A 21610-nucleotide genomic window follows, 5' to 3' on the forward strand; every position below is an offset into this window, starting at 1 on the left:
GATTGAAAGTAAAGATACAATTTATAAATTTTGGTGCACAATTATTGTTTCAGTTGGATATTAAGGGTCCTAGAACTTTTAGCTATGATCACCACTCACAACTTTCATTGAATCAGTATATTTGCTGTTTAACTTCATTAAATTATTTAATATAGATTAAAGCTTTATCAATTTAATGCTGTTTTAAAAAACAAAAAATTATCAAAGAAATTGACAAAATTTAAGATTTTTTAAAAAAAAATAAATATCTTAATAAAAATCATAGTCAAACCTTGCAAAGAATTTTATTTTATCAATGACAATGAGCAGTTAGCACCATTTAATAGATATATATGCTCTTTAAAGCTTAACTTTTTAGGCTAGAATTTTAAAGAAAACTTAGGAGCGGGAATGACGTCAGTTAATTATATAAATAAAATGTTTGACAAAAGTAAGCTATAATATTTATTATAATTTTATAAGTAAGAACATTTTGTCAACACTGTGGTAGATAAAATTTAGAGTCACACTTTGAACCAGACTGATACAGCCAGTTATATACATTTCTTTCATTCAAAAGTGTAATGTCAAATAAATATTTTAACTGTGTGTGTCAAAGAAGCTTAATTTAACCATCTCAGTTCTCCTTAAAAATTTGGAAAATATATACAATACAATTTTTAATAAGTTAATAAAAATTAATGTTTAAATAAGCTAGATTTTAATCTTTTTGCTAATAAAAGAACAAATATGTTTGATAAAATGACGATAGATCATAAAAAGTCAATAGCTCTATAGCAAATATTTGTGTTGACTTCCTTTTAATGTGGTCGCAACAAATTTTAAAATATTTTGAAAATTTAAAAAATTGTTTTTAATTTTATACCTTTACTATTGCATTATTAATTTTTATTACGAACTTAATAAATCATGTTACAAAATAATTTAAAAAAACTAAAGTACATTGGTGTTGGAGCATTTTGATTTGTTTTGCTTAAAAGGGAAAGCCTTGACTTTGGAAACTCATTTTAAAACTTGTTATATTAGCAGTTTACTCTAAGTGTATTTACCCCTCCTAAGAGTAAATAAGATACTTTAATCATACAGTGTGATTAATCCTTTGATGCAGATTTACAGATATTTTGAGGTTTAATACTTTTTTCATTAGTTTGTATGAATTTAAATCAAAATAAGTGAAAAATATGTTATTTAGCATTTTAATAATTTTTAGTAATGAAATATAGCATTGAACACCAGTGTCCCTTTTTGCATTTAAGGTAAAATTTTCCAAACATGGTTCACTTTCAAACAATAATTTTCCAAATTTGCACTTATTTTCAGTTATTTTGATCTAAGAGAAACAATAATTCATCATAGACTTTTATTAAGTTTACAAAATTAAATATTGATAAATTTTTGAATAAGAATGGAAAAAAAAATCAAAACTACTTTTTTATATTTTAGAACAAATATAATTTCAAGAATCTAACAGATTTTCGTAACTATTAGATAGTTTTTTATAATTAAAAAATACCAAAATATATTTTTACTTGTAACTAGAGTGCCAGAAGTATTAAAAAGGGATACCGGTGTCCCACCTGCCACAAAGAGATAAAAAGGTGAACACTTAACAAGTTATAAAGTGAGCTTAAATTTTCAGGTGCAGTTTCTGGAACTGGCTGGCTAGTGCCTTTTTTATATTAATTGGTAAACACCCTTAAGGTATACAATTAGGTACACTAGGTATACAATTAAAGTATACAATTTTCATCCAAAAGTGAATTTCCCAAGACATGTCAATCCCTTGACAAACATGTAAAAATTCCAAGAAAAAATTAGATTTTTTGAAAGAGAAAATTAAAACAAAGGTTAAAGTACTTTGAACAAAGAGATTTTCGCTAAAAAAAAAATAATGAATGAAACTGGTAAATAAAAAAAAGATGCATAGAAACTAAATATTCAATCAGAATATCATTAAAAAAAAACTTAAATAAAAATATATATAGTTTTTAAGTAAAAAAAATTACAGCAATTCCAATTACCCACATATCTTCAAACCAGTGAGAGGAACAATTACTCGTTGCCATTCATGATGACTGTTGCTGTAATAGATTGATGGTGTTTCAGCTTGTATAATGCCATCAGGACCAGAGCCATAATGAAGCCATGAAGATTTAACCATTTCCCAAGTCCTTCCTTGATCAGATGAATACTCCAAATATACAGGATCTTCTGGTGATAGTGTGATTCCACAACCAACTTTAATCTGAATTGTAATAAAGAAGCATTCAATTAAAGAGTGAAAAAGATTATGATCATTGTTACAATATACTTTAACCAGTTCATAATGGAACTCACACGATTGAGGAAAAATACTGAAGTTTAAAAAAAATAATAAAAATTGTTCAGGAGAACAAAAATTGAAAAATCTGTTGTATGGTACTTATAGGCTTTTCTATTTCACTTTTTTACTTCTGTTTTTAAGCAACACTTCAAAATGTAGTATTCTCTTGTTTAGTGGATTTTTAATCTTTTGGTACTTTTAGTACTTATTTTTAGTCCTCAAATATTTAGAGAATAGAAGATGATCACAGGGAAAAAAAAAAGTTTAAAAAACTCACTTTACGTTGGATCAATGACTTATCAACATATGTGAAACATTAAGTTATTTTTTCAGTAAAAATAAGATTTTTAGTTTACAAATAAAAGTTACCACTCACAAATAATATGTTTTAAATTAATTTAATATTTTTATTGGTATATAAGATAACAAGTATGATTTTTACAATTGGAAGCATCTTAAATTTGTATGCAATAGTTCTAATTTTATTTCCCCCCTGTTTCCCCCCATTACAACAACCAATTCTCAAGCAAAGAAATTTTTCGCACATACTATTACATAGATGATACAAAGTGCACATTGTGAGGATATGCATGATCGCATAAGCCCACCTGGTAAATATTAGAAAATTTATGATTTTTGTTATTTTGTAACCTAAGCCTTTTATTTCAGTACAATCAGATAATCAATACCACAAGCTGAGATATGATTGCCATTTTAATTAGATTGATTTGAAATGAAACTTTTTTCTTCATAAATTACTATTTACTACTACATTTACTTACTGTTATGTTTAAATAACTTTTTAATTTAGAACCATTTTTGCAAACTTATAAAAACAGTACCCTTGCAGAAAGCACCCAATGTAATGCTAATTTCAGATTCACAAAATTATGAGTATATTTTTCAGAAATTTGCAAGAACAAGACCTTTTCTAAAAAATCTGAATAAAGCTTTCACTCTAATTAATACTTAGTATCACACTGGAAGTTTTCAGAAAGCCATGTTAAAATACTTTTCTTCAGATCCTATCTAATTTCCTACCTATTAACCAGCAAAAGTGGGCTATGCAAAGAAAAATAAGAAACCAAACACGACTTTCGACAAAAGGAAAAGTATTTCTTCTGATAAGAAAGCTTAGAAACATAATATTAATTGAATATAATTTAATAATTGAATATAATTTACTAATCGAATATAATTTATTGAATTTTAACTAAATTAGAAACATTATATTAATTAAAAAATATTTTACTTCAAATTCGATAACATAGTCATCCATTACTGTCATATCCCTTGTATACAATGAACGTTCTCCTTCACTAGATAAAAATGTTAGGGCAGATCTGGGCTCACTATTTAAAGAAAATAATAAAAGTTAAATGTGTGACACGGTGAAATACATAAAAATTACAGAAATATATATATATAAAAATTCACTTCACCTGGTACAGAAATTGCCCATTACACCGCCAGGCCAAAAGAGCCAAGCATCTGGTTGAGGAACTTGCATTAATGGATCATATAAAACATTAGGTTTTACAATCATTCCTCCCACAAAGAAATCATCAAGGGCCCATTGCATGATATCTGTACCTGAAAGCGCATAAAATTTAAATTAAAATGATACAAATATTTCTTTAATAAGACAGCAACAAAATAAAATATTAGAAAATAAACCAAATAATTGCAAAACAAGTTTGTTTCAAGGCTTATTAATAGAAAACTAAAGAGTAAAATTTAATCAAATAGTAACAGAAACATTTATTACAATCAGTACAAAATAAGAGATTAAAGTTCATATTTCAAAACATAAGTTACGAAAATTGACGAAAAAAAGTAAATAATTATATGAAACCATTGATAAGTGAAATGAGTTTGCTTCCATTAAAGTTTTGTGTGAAGCTAAAAAAATAAACATAAGTGTTGATATTCTCAAAATAAAGCCTTGCAAGTGTTAAGGATTAGTTTATTAAATGCAATATACAGTTGGACTTCTACTTAATGAACTTCCATTTTGCGAATTTCCCTATTTTGCGATTTTTTTCGAGAAACCAAGAATAATTTGGAAATTTCATTGTAAAAGAACTTAAATAGCATAGGGAATTTTCTATTTAACGAACTTTTCCTTGAGAACCACTTTCCCTATATCTCAAAATATTTCAGAACATTTTAAGCTTGTTAACGCATGGGGATAATGACCTTAAATTGATTTTCGCAGCCACTTAACTTTTAGAGAAAGCAATGGAATTCTTTTCCTTGTTTGCATTTCATACAGGATATTTAGCTTTCATTAGTTGAAGATGTATGTACAGGGTTCCCATTCTTTTAACAAAGCAAAAATTAACCACTTTTAAGGACTTTTTATTGAAAAAATTAAGCACTTTTTTGAAAAATTAAGGACTTATGCAACCAGTGACAGTGCCAATTATTTACCCTTCAAAAAACATCAATAAAAAAAACAATAATAAGTAATTTTATCATAATGTACGCACTGATATAATTGTATTAATTAACAGAGCTGGGCAAAGAAGTACCAGGCTATTTTTGCAAAAAAGGGTTTTTTGAAGGAAAAAATTTCAGATTGTTAAAAGTTAAATTCATTTAGATTATAAAAGTTAACATATGAAACTAATCTGTATTCCATTTTTAATGATTTCATTGAAATTGAATTGTAAAATTAAGTGTGCAGAAATTAAGATTTGCAATTTTTTCATGTATACTAAAAAACAGTAAATAAAGAAAATTGGCAAAAACATTGAAAAAATATTACAGGAAGTTTTTATATTTCGCTACTAGGCCAGCAAACGTGTTATAATTACTTTTATGATGAACTTTAACAAAATTATTTCCAGCCAAATGTGTTATTATGAATTAACTTTGCATAATGTTACTAAACATTCTGATGAAAAACATGAACAAATTTTACAGCAACCAAAAATTTAACAAAAATTAAAAAACAGTATATTAAGTTGCAATGTTAACTGAATAAAATGATTATTAAAATCTAAGGATCTTTTAGTTGAGTAGATTTAAATTTTTATGTAACATTCTGCTTATCCTTAGTGATGCTAAAAAATTAAGGACTTTTAAAAACCTTATAACAAAATTAAGTACTTTTAAGGGCCCTTATTTCCCAAAATAAAAATTAAGCAGTTTTTAAGGACCATGGGAAAACTGATGTAGCATGATAGTGTAATATTGGATAATGTTTTGCTCTATTCTTAATTCCCATGCAGACTTCCTTTAAGATTTATAAAATAAACAGCAGATAATAATTTACAATTGCTGTTTTAATTATGTCTAGTCTTTATGAATTTGAAACCTATTTTGCGTTGTTTAAGTATTTCAAATGGTGATTTCTATTTAACGAATTTCATATAGCAAACTTTTTATGGGGATTTTGCTATTTCGTTAAATAGAGGTTTGACTGTGTATATATATGTAGATATACATACAGTGGAACCCCAGTTTTATGTTGTTCGTTATCCTGTTTCCAGTGTCACTTACTACTGGTCTGTGAAAATTGCCTGTACCTATAATGTAAAATTATCTCAGTTATTATGTTATCCTCTTTAAGAAAATCCTGCTTTATACAACTTTTTTTTCTTTTCTAAAAAAGGAGACTTGTTTATAAGCTTTTCTACTATTTTATTATCTAATAGCTTTCTATTCTATATTATTGTCCTTTTGTCTGTGAAAGGAGGAAGAAAGTATGGGAGCTGAAACTGTAAAATTTGCGAATGGAATTTTTTCCAGCAAATTTCAACTATCTAATCTTGTAATTATTCAATCATTTAAAGTACATTACACTAAAGAATTGGTTAAGCAATTATTTCTTTTTATTGATTCTGATGACCTGCAAGATGCTTCTAAAGCAAAAAAAAAAATATCTAAAAGTTCTGAATTTGATTTCCACAGCGTTCTACAGTGTTCACTCTAATGCATTACAAATGGATTTTTTAACGCTAGTTAGACGGAAATCGCAAAATTGGGGTTCCACTCTAAATATATAGATACTAATGTTTCACCATGAATGAATACAATGTAACTTTTAAAATACATTGAATAATAAGACTATCTGAGAATTATATTAATCAATTGAAAAAGCAAAACTCTTAACACAAAAAAAAACTATTTGAGAAAAATTTTCAAACAAAAAAATAAAAAAATAGAGTACAAATTGTTTTAGCTGAGAATTTAATTGCAACTGTGTAAAAATTTAAAAAAAAACAGGATATTAAATGTAAAAAATTAAGTTATTTCTATAAAAAAAAATCCTTTAAGAAATTGGATGTGAGAAAAACAAATAATTTATTTAGTAAAACAGCCATAGAAAATCTATCTTATTTAACAAACAAATCATAATCATATTATCTTACCAACTGTTAGAGGCTGCCAGAATCGTAATCGTGTTGAATTTGTTAAAGCCGAAGGATCTTTCAGGGGTATCATGTAGTACTGCGGTGATGTCTCAGCAGAAAAATGTAGTTCCTATCAATGATAAAATGCATACAACTTCAATAAAAGTCTTTATTCTATTACAAAAATGTGACTGAGTCTCAGAAAATGTATATCTTATGCAACAATTTTCACTTGGTTTTTAATGAAATTTTTATGCATTACTCTTGAACTAATATAGACAAATTTATACAAAAATTTCTCAGCTGAGCACAGTTTCAAACTCGAATAAGATGGTAAAAACTAATTCTCTGTAACCATGTCCCACGCCAAACTCAGTCTGGGGCCGACATTGCAATGGTAAAACTTGTAGAGCATTATTACAGTTACTGAGTAGTTTATAACAATGTTTCTCTACCTAAATTTGCAATTAGAAATAAATTTAATTACTCAATTTAATAGAAAGAGTAATTTATCAATGATATCATTAGAAATTTACCATCCCTTACTTCTAAAAAGAAGTTTTGAATACTCGTTTTAGATTTTAGGTTTAAAGAAGATACTGAACATTTTTTTGTAAAATTTATATTTTAGAACACTACAAAGAATTGAACAAAGTTAAAACAAGTTTAAAGTAATTTTATATGCAAAACGTGTCTATGTAGAAGCAAATTAAGTGAATTAACAGGAAGAAAAAAATTGGAACAAAGTAAAGAAAATTTGGAGCAAGTCTAAAATAGTTTTAGCACAAAAATTCATGCAAAAATATGTTTTCGAGTGGGTAATATCAATTAAGTTGAACTAGAACACTTTGAAAAATTTAGGGAAACAATCACATCAATCCTCTTCTTAAAGTATTTTCTTTGAAGGTCTTTAGTGAAGAAAAATAAAAAGCTACTGTTTTAGTGTTCTAAACTCAAAGCAAAGCTTTATTTTTAAACTGGTATACAGTAGAGTCTCATTAGTTCAAGTCTCAATTGTTGCAGTTTCCCATAAATGAGAGCACCTAAATAATGACCAACACACACAACACGTGGAAATATTTCTAAGATTTTTTTTCGACGATTACTACGACTGAACATTGAAAAATAAATTTGTGTATTAAACACTGAAACATGTGAACAGTGTGTTTAAACAAAAAACATTAGACAAATATTTTAAAGTACAATTAACTTGATGCAGCAATGTAATGAATATTGTAACTTGGTATAATGCAGTAAATTTACCCTGATCATCTAATGTAATTTTTCTTCTTCAATTAAATACTGAAATTTAAAAACTGCTCTGTTTCCATCTATTTAAATACTTCTTAAATTTTAAGTTTCTGATAATTTGAAAGTTTGAGGTAGGCTTAGTCCAATCCACTTCGAAATTTTGAGTTGTTGTTGTTGTTGTTAATTTACGTCGCACTAGAGCTATCTTGCTGAAATTTTTTATCAGGCTTTTAAATTGGACAAATAGTTATTAATAATTTATTAAACTTTTTTTTTAAAAAATTCCCAATTTTGGAGTATTTTTCCCACTTAGAGAAAAATTTTAAAAATTCTTGGGTAGTTCTCCATTTTTGCATTTTTTAGGTGTTCTAAAACTGAAGTGTTTGGTAACTTTTCGAACATTAAAATGTTAAATCACAAACTCTTTTCACTTTAACAAATCCGTGGCTTTTTTTTTACACTGATATTTGCACCATTTTAATATTTAGCATAGCAAGCATTGGTTAAAGATGGACAAAACTTAATCAAACAGTCAAGAACAGCTGCTACATAATTAAAAATAAATGAAAGTGACATATTTTCTAAAAAGCATTATTAAATATGATGACAGAATCTTCAAAGAACAGTCTTAAATGTAAGGTATAAATATCTTCTGTAGGATATTAATTACTTTTAATAAATGCCAAGTAATTCCTCCATTGTTTGAATACTGTATAAGAATGCCATTTCCCCGTGTGACAGTGGCTGGAACAGAATTATGGCACCCATATTTCAGAGTGAATTGCACATATTGAGCAGCTGTTAGGTCCAGATCTTGCGTGACTGCCATCCGTACTCCTTCCTGAAATATTAATGATAGTTTAAAAGAATAAAAAGGAATATTAACTATAACAAAGTAAATTACACTACCATCAACACAAAAAAAACTTAACTTATTTTTACGTGTAGTTAGTGATAGATTTTATAATTTTAGTTTTTAAGTAGACAATGTATCAATTTTAAGCATTTGAGGTACAAAAATACTAAGAAATAGCCTTAAGGAAGTCTTGAATTACAATATTTATTTATATGATTTATCTAAATTTATGTTATTTAAATTTTTTCTAACAAGGAATAAGGAATTTAATAATTTGTTGAAATAAAAATAAAACAAGGAACATACCTTATAAAACACTAAAGCTGAACCACTAACCAACACCCCACAGCGGGTGCTAATTTCACCACCATATATTTCTGGCCATGAAGTCATGTTAGATGCACCAGTGTCAAAATTATCACGTAATTCACACGGCAATGGATCTTCAGGTACACAGTAAGGTAGCTTGAAACCTTTATCACACCTGATTGGATATTTGAAATGTTTACCTTACGAAATTTGAAAAACATAAAGCAATAGTGAAGTTACATAAAATATATACAGCATTTGAAAAAATAAATAATTTAAATGAATATAGCAGTTTTAGTGTTTCCATAATGTTGAAAAGGGTAACATTTACACATAATAAGGTTAAAAAGTAAGTTTCTATAAAGGTACATTTTACATTAAAAAGCCCTAATAATATCAATCAATATCATATAGCCTGATTCAGATATAGCTTAAAAGTTTTAAGTCCCAATAGCATTAGATTTATCTTACCTTTCGAAAGCTTTTCCTCGCATATGTTTCTACCTTAAAACATTTGTAGTTTTAACAAAGAAATTTAACATCAAAATTTAAAAAGCAATTGTTTCTATAAATTAAAAAAATTTCAATATTGTGTTACTTTAAGTAGAAAAATGAAATGGAATTCAATGTAGAGATGCATTAAGAAGCAGTGTAGGCTTAATTAGAGCTTAAATGAGAGAAAGGAGTGCCAACCAAGAATAGGGTTCAATTCAAGGTTACTATTTAAATCATGCTTCCATTAATGTTGGAACTGTTTCCATGGGTTAAAAATAGGTAACGAGTATTATCCAATCAACAAATATAATGCTGGTTTTCAAGAGTAAGCATCTCTTTTCATGTAATAGTCTTTCTATAATTTTCTGTGAACATTATTTATTTAAAGAGAAATAAGTACAGATGGATATTTTGTTTATTACTTACACACACTTATCTCCAGCACAATATCCATGTCCAGAACAAATCCAAGGACAACCATCTCCTAAATAGACATTATCCAAAGCCCATGCATGGCCAGAATGTCTCATTGTTTCAATCCAACGAAACCTAGTTGATGGAGAACTGCAAACAGAATTTTTTTTAAAAATAAATAAATAATATTTTGAAACTTACAATTGGAATTAAGGTGACTACAGTTTAAATTTGCCATTACAACAAAAATTGAAACATTTGTTTTAATGCTTCTTTTTCAGTCAAGAAGTTTTTTTTATTTTTAATACAAATTAAAATAAATTAATCCATGGCTTTACCATTAGATCAACACACATCCCATATTTGTTTTATGATTATATGACAACGAGACTTTAAGAAAAGTATTTAATAAATAAAAAATACATATTCATTAAAAAATAACGCTTCAGATCAAAGTATGTTCCAAATAAATCATTTTGTTAAGTGCTCCAGACATCTATGAAAATAGAGTTAAAAAGATAAGCTACTTCCATAAATGTAAAAAGAAAGTTAAATTACTTTTTAGAGGTAAAACAAAAGGTACGAAACTAAAGAAAAATTTTATCTTAGTTTAATTACAAAGTTAAAACCTCAGCAAAAAAAAAGTTAATAAATGCTTAAAATGCTGTCAAAGTTAACCTTTTCTTTGAAAAAGCAGCTCAAAAAGTCTAAATAACTTTGATTAAATTATTGTACTATTTTCACATGCTAGGAATCAATTTCAATGTATTGAGTACCTAACCTAAATTATGCATTTTTACGCAGACGATATTTTAAGTTACAAAATCAGATGCAAAAACGTTCTTTTTCTGAATAAACATACTTATTTTTCTAAAAATTTGAATTGTTGAATCCCGAAATAGGTTGTTATCCGCAATCTGGAAAATATGGTCCCAATAGTTTCAACAAATGAACGGTCTAAAGTTTGATAACTATTATATGATTGAATAAAAACATCTATTTTTCATATATTAAGATTATTAAATTTCTGGTCTCATCTGAGTATCATAAATAAGAAACATTTTAATATAAGGAGAAAGAAATATTAACGCTAAATAAAATTTAGTTATTGAAATAGCATTATTAAAAATATTTTCCACCACACAATAAACAAAAAACTTCCTTAATCAAAATTTTAAGAGCAGGGTATCAACGTACAGTGCTCTCTGCGGAAGATTGACTGTAATTCGAGTCCAGTTACTATATTGATCAGAAGAATGTATTGTTCCGGAAGAAAAACTAATGCAACCAACATCAGGAGGTAAACATGGAGGAGCCACGAGTGACCATGATCGGCCTTTGTCTAAAGAAAACTCAAGACGCACATTAAATGGGTTGACATGATACCCACAACCTAGATTGATGTCATATTGTAAGAAAGATGAGGGATGTATTTCAAAGTCCCAAGTTTCAGCATAATGTTCTTCAGCTAAAAAACAGAAGAAATTAAAATTTTGCACTTTATAAGCAAACATAAATTGAGAAAAAAAAAACATTGTGAAGAATAAAAGAATTTTGATTAAAATTTTGTACTCTACATAAAACATTAAGAATTTGATTATATTATAAGATAAAAAGAAAATTCAAGTACAAAATATACAATTCCTTGCCTTTTAATTCGAATTTTACTCTTTAGAATAGGCTTTCTAATTACATATTTAGAACTTATTTTTAATTTCATTTCTGAACATAATTACATTAAGATTCATATACATAAAAAAAATAAAAAACGACTTTTCAGATTGCTTAAAATAAAATTTAAGAATTATTTATTTCAAATATCATTTCAGTTACAGTACTTTTCAGATGATTTAAATAATAGTTTAAAATAAAGAAGCAATACATTTTCCTCATGATAATAAGCATAAGAAGAAAAAAAAATTATGTTATCACAGTGATATGTGACTATATTTAATTTAATTTCATTTTTTTTTTTGTAAATCAATTGTGATTATTCATCAGCTTCGTTCCATTTAATTGCATTCTCCCCCACTTAATTTATCTCAGCTCTTTTTTTTCTTCCTGTGATGGTTATTTTTTCGAATTCTCTTCATAATTTTTTAACGAATTCACTCTTTTGTCGTTCAGAGTCAGTTTCACTCCCCTTAGAATGATTCTTAATTTTGTCTTGTATTTTTTTCTTCTCTCTCAAGAGGATATTGCTCACCCTTTTTGGGGATCATATCTGACCTGTTCCAACTTCAATCCCCTTTCAAATGCAATCGTCCTTGCAAGCATGGGCAGGGGTCTGTCTAGGTTTTTCTGACAGGTACCTATTTTGTGAAAATTTAGACGTAATTTGTGAAAAATTAAAAATTATATTAAAAAATCAACACAAAAATATGGATTTATCGTTTCTTAAGGGATACAAAAATGAAATTTTAAGAATAAGTATTTTGTGAAACTACCGTTTCTCCTAAAATTGAATTTGTGAAACTACCGTTTTTCCTAAAGTTGAATTTGTGAAGGTACCGCTAAACGGTAGTAAATTCGGCCTAGACAGTCCCCTGATGGGGTAGCAAGTATTTAAATGCCTTATTTGGAAAGATATGCATGTCCATGCCTCTGATTGGTCAGGACTCATTTACACATCAGTTTTATTCATCAAATCAGCGGTGACTAATCCCTCATGGAGACTTTCTTCGCGCTTGCAGTCACTTGCTTCCAAGTCGTGTTGGATGATAGACTCTTCATAACAGTGCTAGGTTCCTTTTTTTCCTGATGCGTCAGCAAATATACCATATTGGAACTTGCTACGAAACTCCTTTTGCAAATCTATATGGCATGACGTTTTTTATTTGACCATGATTTTGGCCATTGCCTTATTTTTTTATGCATCTCATATTTTGATCTAGTAGGGGGAAAAACAGACTAAATAGATGTAATGTTACAGGAATCTTTGAATAGTCATTGCCTCGGTTGAAATTAAAGGAGATGATTAGATGATTGGACCTTTCTGATGTTTCACAAAATGTTCTCTCCGTTCTGCAATTCATGAAGGAGGAGTTTTAAATTGAAATCTTTCAACATTAGATTTTCTTTGGGATCTGTCTATTTGCTCCTGTATGCGTAAACTATTCCCTCTGTTCATGATGGTACCAGCAGTACAAGTCGTCATTTTGAAACTAAACCATGGTAACTCAAAAAAGCAAGTTTTTCAGGAGAGCGATTTCTAACTTTTCAAGATGGCGAATCGCGCCAATGACATAACGATTCATCTGCTCTCTAAATTAATTTTATGGAACTTATGAAGATAACACGTTTTTTTACACAAAATTACTCAAATATCTCATTATTCGATTTTTTTTGAGTTACTATGGTTTAGTTTCAAAGCGACGAAGTGTGAAGTCTCATAATAAAAGAATGCTCTTAACCATAAAGCACTTCTGGTATGAATTTCTTTCTGATAGTTACTGTTTGTTACTTCTTATAATTACTGTTTGAATAACCAAACTTATCTGTGTCGAATAGAGAAGGGTCACCAGTTTGTGATGAAGAATTGAACCAAGCCGAATGAGAAACTAATTTTAAATTTCCTTAAACTTTGCTCAGTGTCTGCGCTTGAGTTTAAACACGCCAAAAGTTCTTTCTCTTCATCATTATTTTTTAGTGATGATTTACACTGGTGCATCAGTCATATATTATGTTTTTCGTTAATCTGACCATGAACCTGCAGCCGTGGATCAATATTGTTGGCACAACCAGCATCAAATCGGTATTCTTTCACAGTCAGGCCAAAACTTCTCATTGTCTTTTTACCACTCTAAATTTTGTCATATTAATCGATTTTTTAAAAGTGGCCAATCTTGCATTATTTCGACTATTTCTTTTATCATTATCTAATAATTTTTTTCTCTACCTTCACTGATACACCAAGGCGGTACGTTGTATTCATTTAGTTCATGGGGATTTACACATACCAATTGCAATAGATATAATTATTGAAAGATAGTCCTTCTCCTCATCACTTTGCTTTATATCAAATCAAAATCCATTTTTTTGCTACTTGAGCATACCAAATACGATTTTTTACAATTTTCTGAGCCTGAGCACTTATTGACTTTTTCAGCTTTTTATATACTTCTTGTCAATTTTAATGCAGAATAATATATAATTATTATCATTAGCCGCAAATATTCCACTGGTACAGATGTAATATCCAAAGAGAACTATATCTAGTTATATGTCATTACAACTAAATTTTATGAATTATTAATTTAAAAAAATATATAAAAAGTAGTTTAACAATAATCCTATTTATAACACAAATATGACAATTTCATCTCTAAACAATATTCAGTGTTTAAAACAAAGTACAAAAGTAAAAAAGATATACTGTGATCAGCAGCAAATGTTAATGCACGTCCAGCGGCTGCACAGCCAGCTCTAGGAGCCCCATGTTGAGTCAAAAACCAGTTTTCAATTGTAATTGGATTGAAATTATCTTGGAATCCCTTGGCATTTTTGTGATTTCCAAGAACTTGAATATTATCAATGGCCCATTGTGAATTTTCTTTCCCTATAGGATAAAAAAATTATTAACACTTCTCATTAGTAAAATAGTTATTATATGTTTAGACAGTATTTAAAAACAAAAAGTTTTTGAAATAAATTAGTAGCAATAATGAAAAATGTATGAGACGTTTTATAAATTTATAATTACATAAGTATCACAAAAAAATTAATTTTAAGAACTGATCTAATAAAGTAATAGTCTGTCGTGTTTAATGTAGCTTTTTTGAAGAATTTGCTGTTCAGGAAAGTTTTTGTCAAACTCTGCTCTATCTCCTAATAACAAAAAGTTTGAAAAAAATTTCTGAATCTTCTTTGGCTAGGTGGTCTCTCAAGGTTGATAAATTACAGACTCGATGACAATACAATGTTAATACATAATAATTAATATTGACTTATCCATGAAAGTTGTACAAACCTCTAATTCCCATTGGTTGCCACCATCTAAAAGATGTACTGCTTGATTTTGCTTCCTTTGGAAAAGGCAACTCAACAGATGTTGGTTTAAGACTAAAAACTTCATAATCAAGTTCTCTGAGAGTATTCCATGTGAGTCCGTGGTCAGTTGAAAATTGCACAAACACATTTTCTTTACGGTTTAGAGGTCTTCGGCACGTTGCTGTATTCTGAACGCTTCCCAACTGAATAATGAACTGTAAAGTTCTTTAAAATAACATTAACTTGTGCTTGTTGCAATACAAAATTCAGTTAACAAATATAAAGATACACATACAAATGAAGTTGACAATTTAACCTACTTTAAGTTTGAAGTATCCAAATCCATAGTGTGAGCAAGTCGATAGCCAGTTTTGCCAAAGTAAAGGGAATTTCCTAGAGAAAGATTTCCACAACCAAGACCAAGCAGCCCACCAAATACCTCCCATTTGGTAAAAATGTCAGATGTATCGTCAAAGCGATCAACCATTCCAGCAGGATTTTGTTGAATACTGCTGCATGTAGGACCTGCCAAATATTTTTAATTACACACATAAAAATTTTATTTAATGTTTATTAGTTACTGTGAAAGAATTTCTCATACACATAGTGAATTTATTGTAATTAATTGTCCCCTTTAAAAACCCTGTTGACTCTAACCTAAATCAATTACTACCATATATATCGGTGTATAAATTGACCTGCTGTTTAAGTAGGTCTCATTATTTTTCATTATAAGATAGAAGATTTCTGGTATGCCGGGTGTATAAGTTGATGACTTAAAAAACCAAGTATGAAAATTTCTATAACTAAAATACCCTTCAAGGATAAAATTCAATTTTTTTGGAATGAATGCTTGATGAAAACAGAAAAAAAACTATTGCAAAAATGGGAAATAGGAATTACGCTGCTCCTATAAATGTCATGTGACACAAATAATACTAAATGAAAGGCAAAATGGTGATTTAAATGTTATTAAAAAACCTTTTTAAAAGTGTGGAACTTCGAATTCTTTGAATGGGGATAAAAACAATTTTTTGTGGAACTCAGCAGATGAGGATGAAATACAATCCATTGAAGAGGAATCTGTATAGCAATACTGTTAATGTTATCCAATACATTGAGTAACATTTTTTTGAAATACTCTTAAATAAATTATCTTAACTTTTTTTATTCTTAATTTTTTTCTGAATGTAATTTAGAGCATTGTTTCTAAAAAAACCTTTATATGTAAAGAAAATAAAAGAGGAAATGCATAATTAATTGCAAATAACATATTAAAAATACATATACACATAGATTGATACAGATTCATCTATCTCTTTCAATATCTCAAGATCAACAAATGTTAAGCTTTATCACTAGTGTATAAGTTAACCCCACGATTTTCTGAAACTTTTGGGGGTTTGACTAGTACATTGATATAGATGGTACAGAACTTTGTATTAGGACAAAATTGTTTTATAAAAGGAATACATTAGAATGAAAGTAAATTATGCATAATAATTATCTTTTGTTATAACACAAAAACATCTCATGGTTAGTGGGATATTAATCAAACTTCAACCTATGATATGTTGCATTTTAGGTGTGTTTAATATAAAAAATGTGATCAATACAATCAGTGATCACTCAGGATAGAAAGCTAACATAAGCATAGTTTGCATTTAAAAGCATGAGACTGAAATTTCAAGTTTTTAAGTTCCGTTATACTATGAAATTAACTATTAAAATGTAAATATTCCTCCTCCTTCTCTTCATTTCAATAACTCTAAATTGAGATTGATACTGATACCAAGTATGAAAGTGCAAGTAACAAATGATATATCATCTACAATGTCTTGACATTATTGAAATATTTAAAATAGATAAATGCATAATTATTTTATATTAGTACTAATGCAGAATGTAAAGAATGTAGAAAATAAAATCAGAAAAATTCAATTGTGTTAAAATAAAAATTATAGAAATAAATGGCCTTAGAGCATTGTTTCTCAACCTTGGGATTATTTGTATTAGAAATATTAAAAATTTTACTTATATTTAAATAGTTTAGGCTGAAAATATTTTTTTACTGTAGAGAGTATGTTAATGATCAAGAGCAAACTAATCAAAATAATGTTTAACTGCCACAACTTTGCAATTATAAAAAGTATGCCAATACTTGAAATTACTAAATTTGTCTGTCTGTGATAAAACAGTGAATTATTTTACTATTGTATAAATTGGGTTGAGAAATTAGAAAATTTTATGTGGTATATAAATGTTTATAGCATATACCTTAATAATAAATATGTTATTTCATTTAAATGAATTATACAATATTAAAATTTTTAATATATATAAGAAAAGCTCGATATAATGAGTATGACAAATTACAAAAAGCATGGTATTAGGATAAATTATCAAGACAGCATTATGTTTAAAAGAGTTAAAAATTACTTGCCTTCTTCTGTTACGAGAACACTTTTTGCTGAGAAATAAATTTTTATGCTGTTTAAGCGAGCAACATTATACAAAGAAAGGCATAAATGGAAGAAGTTTTATTTATTTTAGGTACCAATACAGGGAAGCAAAAAACGTGAACCGTTTCCTTCTTAAACAATGCGCTTGCGATCACTGGCTAAGTCATCTTCTTACATACAAAAGAAAAGTCGTTACTTTTATCTTCTTACTTACAAAAGAAAAGCAGCTACTTTTAGAAATCCTGCAGTGCACTTTAAGAAATGTTCCTTTTATTTACCACATACATTTATTAACCGGATGAATGTTTTAAAAATTGAAGGCATGGCTAAACTATCTTCAAATTGATATGATACACTTTAGATTTTGTTTCAAACAACTCAGTTAATACATATATTAGTTTTTTTTAAGACAAAGTTCTTGCCAGAATAAACAAGTCAGAAATAAAAATCATTACTTAGAAGTTTACTTGTAGCTTAATTACATTAATTACCTTGATAACCAGGATCACAAATGCAGATTTGATTTTCGCACATACCATGGCCTGAACAATGTAAAGGACAAGGGTAGCCTATGTAAAATTCATCAATAGCAAAAGGTGTTAACTGACCAAATTTACCAGAAATCTGGACTTGTTGTTTCCATCTTAGTAAAGTTTGTCTAAAAAATAATTTCAAAAGTTTACTATAATAATAATTAAAAATAAAGATATTGATAACTAATCAGTTTTATTTTAAAAATTTTAAGCTAGTTTTAATCAAAAATTCTAATCAGTACATATTTTCAAAATTTTAAGCAAAATCTATTAAAACTATACACATATTTAAAATTGTCAATTTATAGACACACATATCATACCCATTACTCTATATAAACAATTTTCGAAACACTCTAATGGGAAATAAATTTTTAACTTTTCTACAATTAATAATTAAGAAAGCAAAAACAGTAATTGCTCAATTAACCTGAAAATGTGCATATGAAAAGCCCAAATGTGGGTGTTTAACTGTTTATTTGCAATTGGTAAACATAAATTATAAATAATGCTTTTCACATACATTTATATGAATGAAATAAAACATACAAATGTTAATTCTTTCATTCTACAGGAAGCTTATTATTACACATAATTGAATATTTATTTCCTTGAGATGCAATAAAAATCAAAGAGCAGACATAAACATTAGTAAAGTAATCTCAGTCGCATTATAAACTACAGTCAAATTTTTCTAATGCAAAATGCAGTTTTTTTTTTTTAACAAGCAACAAGATTACATGAAATCTTAAGTATAAGATGGGCACATAAGCCAGTGCGATAAACCATCCAAAATAGGAAGGCTTATTGCCTCTAGAAATGGTGACAGATCAAATTGACCTGATATATTAGAAAATACCACCCAAGTATTGTGTCTTAACACATTAAGGGTGCTCCACCACCATTCTCGTTCATCCTTTAAACTAGTGCACGAATCATTTCAGGACATGTTAAAATCAATGTCTCTCTCATATTTATGATATGGTTTAGAAGGTTTGTGTTCATAGAGTAAAAGTAGCAAACAGTCGAAAAACACTAAAACTCCAGGATTTTTACCCACAACTATATCATTATTTGGAACAAATGAAAGGTTAAAAAGATAGTTGAAACACAAACATAACGTCGAGATAACATTTCTTGTGAATGACTTGTTGTACAAAAAGCAGGCTCATCAAAACAGAATAGGCTTCATCTTCCTTTTCTTCACAAAGAAATCTCTTGGATGATGTAAGTAATCCTCTTAAGCACGGATAAGACTCTGATGAGTACAATTATTCCTTAAATTCATTACTGTCAGTTTTACACTCTTTATTTTTCAATACATGTGCCTCACATCCTTTTCACATTTTGCATCCTTTATTAAAGCACCATCTCAAGACAATAACTAGTTAGAAATAAGGTCTACAGATTACGAAGAATCATTACTGGAATCAACTAAAATTTTGAGATCTCCCTTTTTTCCAGTTTCTAAAAATAGAGGATGAGCACAAAATTGAACAGTTGTCTTCAATATCCATTTCTGAATCAGAATCATTTAAAGAGTTTAGTTTATTAACAAGGAAATTAATTTTTTAAGAACAACTATTGGCTCCTTATACAAGCAAGAATTAGTGAAGTGCATTTATCCTTTTCTGAAATTTTTCGACTCCAAACTTTAGTTTTTTCATTTATAAGTTCTCGACTAAATTTTGTTTTCTTCCGATTCACTCGGAAATACAGTCTGTATTTGTGAAGTTATATCACATCTACCTTTCTGTGAATGTTCACTACAAACCTCAAAATCTTCATAAACATCCTATGTTCATTGAGGATCGATTTGAAACAAAGCTTTATCATATTCTATTTCAACCTTTTTTTTTACACTTTGCTTTGTTGTAAAGTATCAGAGTCTAAAAATATAACATATGTAAAGTTATCAGTCTAAAATTTTGACTTTTCCTTCTTAATCACATAAATCATTAGATCCACCACATTGTATGTCATTTGATGATTCGTGAGTCTTGTCAATTTTAAATTCTTTAGCTAAATTGAAAATTTTATTAAAGAAACACCAATAGTAATCTGCAAGTACATGTAGAGCACAAGGCAGATTATCATAAAAAATGATTTAGAATAACAAACTGGCTCATGTAAACATTTCTTAATAATTCCTCATATTGAAATAAGCGATATTTTTTTTAATTCGAAATCGTTTTGAACATGGATGTAAATGAAGTTCTCCGTTAAAGTTCGTCTCCTAAAAGAAGTGAAGTAGTAACTACATTTCAAAAGTAGTTTGTAGTCACAACATTTAAAAAATAGTATAGTAAACTACGTTTGTAAAGTAATTGTGGCTAACTGAAAAAATAATGTAATTTTTCTGACCACTGTGTATACTTCATTGATAAGGGAAAGAAGTACAATTCGCAAAAATTACTAATTCAAACAATTTGTAAACAATAACAAATGCTTAAGATCTAACAATTTAATTTTAGTTTAAAAAAAAAAGAACTTACTTTTGAGCCAAATGATGTGTAACAGGAACCAGAACCCGTCTCCAGGTTCCATACAAACCAGAATAATAAATAGAAGCTTCATGGGCATGGCTATAACATTGAACACCAGAGTAACACTGTTCTTCTACTATAGACCATGACACTCCATTATCATGAGAATATTCCAATTCAACAGCACTTGCCCAGTCAAATTTATCACTGCAGCCTACATTTATCTAGATATTTTAAAAATTTCAATCAATAAAAACCTGAAAACTCTCTTATTTATTAAGAAAATTAATCAATAATTTGCATAAGTAGGGTAAATTAATCATGAAAATAAATAATTTTTTATAAGTTTTCAAAACCTTTATAAAGAAAAAATAAATTATATTCAGAAATATACTTCAAAAGTTTAAGATTCAAATTACACTTTATACTAAAACTTCATGGCCGGGATAGCGTGCTTCGCAGAGTGCTGGACTCACATTCATGAAAATGGGAGTTTGAATCCAGACGGCCAAAGACTCCCTGTTTAGTAAATGCTGACCAGTGCATGTTAAATCTGTCAGGTCATAACGGCCTGTATGTTCCCATAATAAATAATATCTCTGGAGGTTCTGGATTGGAGATTGATCGTTCTCTGATTCAGGTCAAAATTACGATCCGTAAATTAATGAATAGAAGTATGAATTGGTCCTCTCTATAAATGGGTGTGACGTATGGATGTGGCAGAAGTCGAATTCTTGGTCGTTGGTGGCACCACTGGAAAACAAGAACAATTGCACCCCCTATGCCTTAATGGCCTACACCAACAACTATAACTCTATTTTCGATCAAAAGAATTGCGAACATGTTTGATGATATTTTTTAAAGAATGGAAAAACATTAAATATATTACCTTAAACATAATAACTTGGCCTTCCCTCAAAAATAGAGGTCTTGTAATGAGAAACTTAAACTTTTCTCCTCCATTTAACAACAGTACCTTTTTGGTTGAATTACAATAATGTTGCATAACAGATTTTGATATAGCAGATACAAGCTTTTGTTCTTCTGGTGCAGCACCCTGCAAACAAATCAGGAAACGAAACATTATTTTGCAACGAATAAAAAAGTAAAAGAAAAATTAACAACACTTTT

The 21610-nt window shown here is 28.4% G+C and overlaps 1 protein-coding gene across 1 annotated transcript in view; it reads right to left on the reverse strand.

Moving 5' to 3' along the window:
* The window catches only part of LOC107453741 (reelin), an 87691-nt gene that overhangs the window by 33486 nt on the left and 32595 nt on the right, over window positions 1-21610 (reverse strand). The window contains exons 27-40 of the mRNA XM_087157239.1: window positions 21369-21536; window positions 20489-20703; window positions 17952-18118; window positions 15319-15523; window positions 14979-15223; window positions 14385-14567; window positions 11207-11477; window positions 10022-10159; window positions 9098-9275; window positions 8606-8776; window positions 6703-6814; window positions 3766-3916; window positions 3576-3675; window positions 2022-2245 (exon numbers count right to left, since the gene is read on the reverse strand). Coding sequence (XP_087013365.1) covers window positions 2022-2245; window positions 3576-3675; window positions 3766-3916; window positions 6703-6814; window positions 8606-8776; window positions 9098-9275; window positions 10022-10159; window positions 11207-11477; window positions 14385-14567; window positions 14979-15223; window positions 15319-15523; window positions 17952-18118; window positions 20489-20703; window positions 21369-21536 — 2528 coding nt within the window. The remainder of the gene's footprint in view (window positions 1-2021; window positions 2246-3575; window positions 3676-3765; window positions 3917-6702; window positions 6815-8605; window positions 8777-9097; window positions 9276-10021; window positions 10160-11206; window positions 11478-14384; window positions 14568-14978; window positions 15224-15318; window positions 15524-17951; window positions 18119-20488; window positions 20704-21368; window positions 21537-21610) is intronic.

This window comes from Parasteatoda tepidariorum, chromosome 2, assembly GCF_982258835.1.
Source record: "Parasteatoda tepidariorum strain Cologne lab strain chromosome 2, Ptep-v5.0, whole genome shotgun sequence".
Classification (NCBI taxonomy): Eukaryota; Metazoa; Arthropoda; class Arachnida; order Araneae; family Theridiidae; genus Parasteatoda; species Parasteatoda tepidariorum.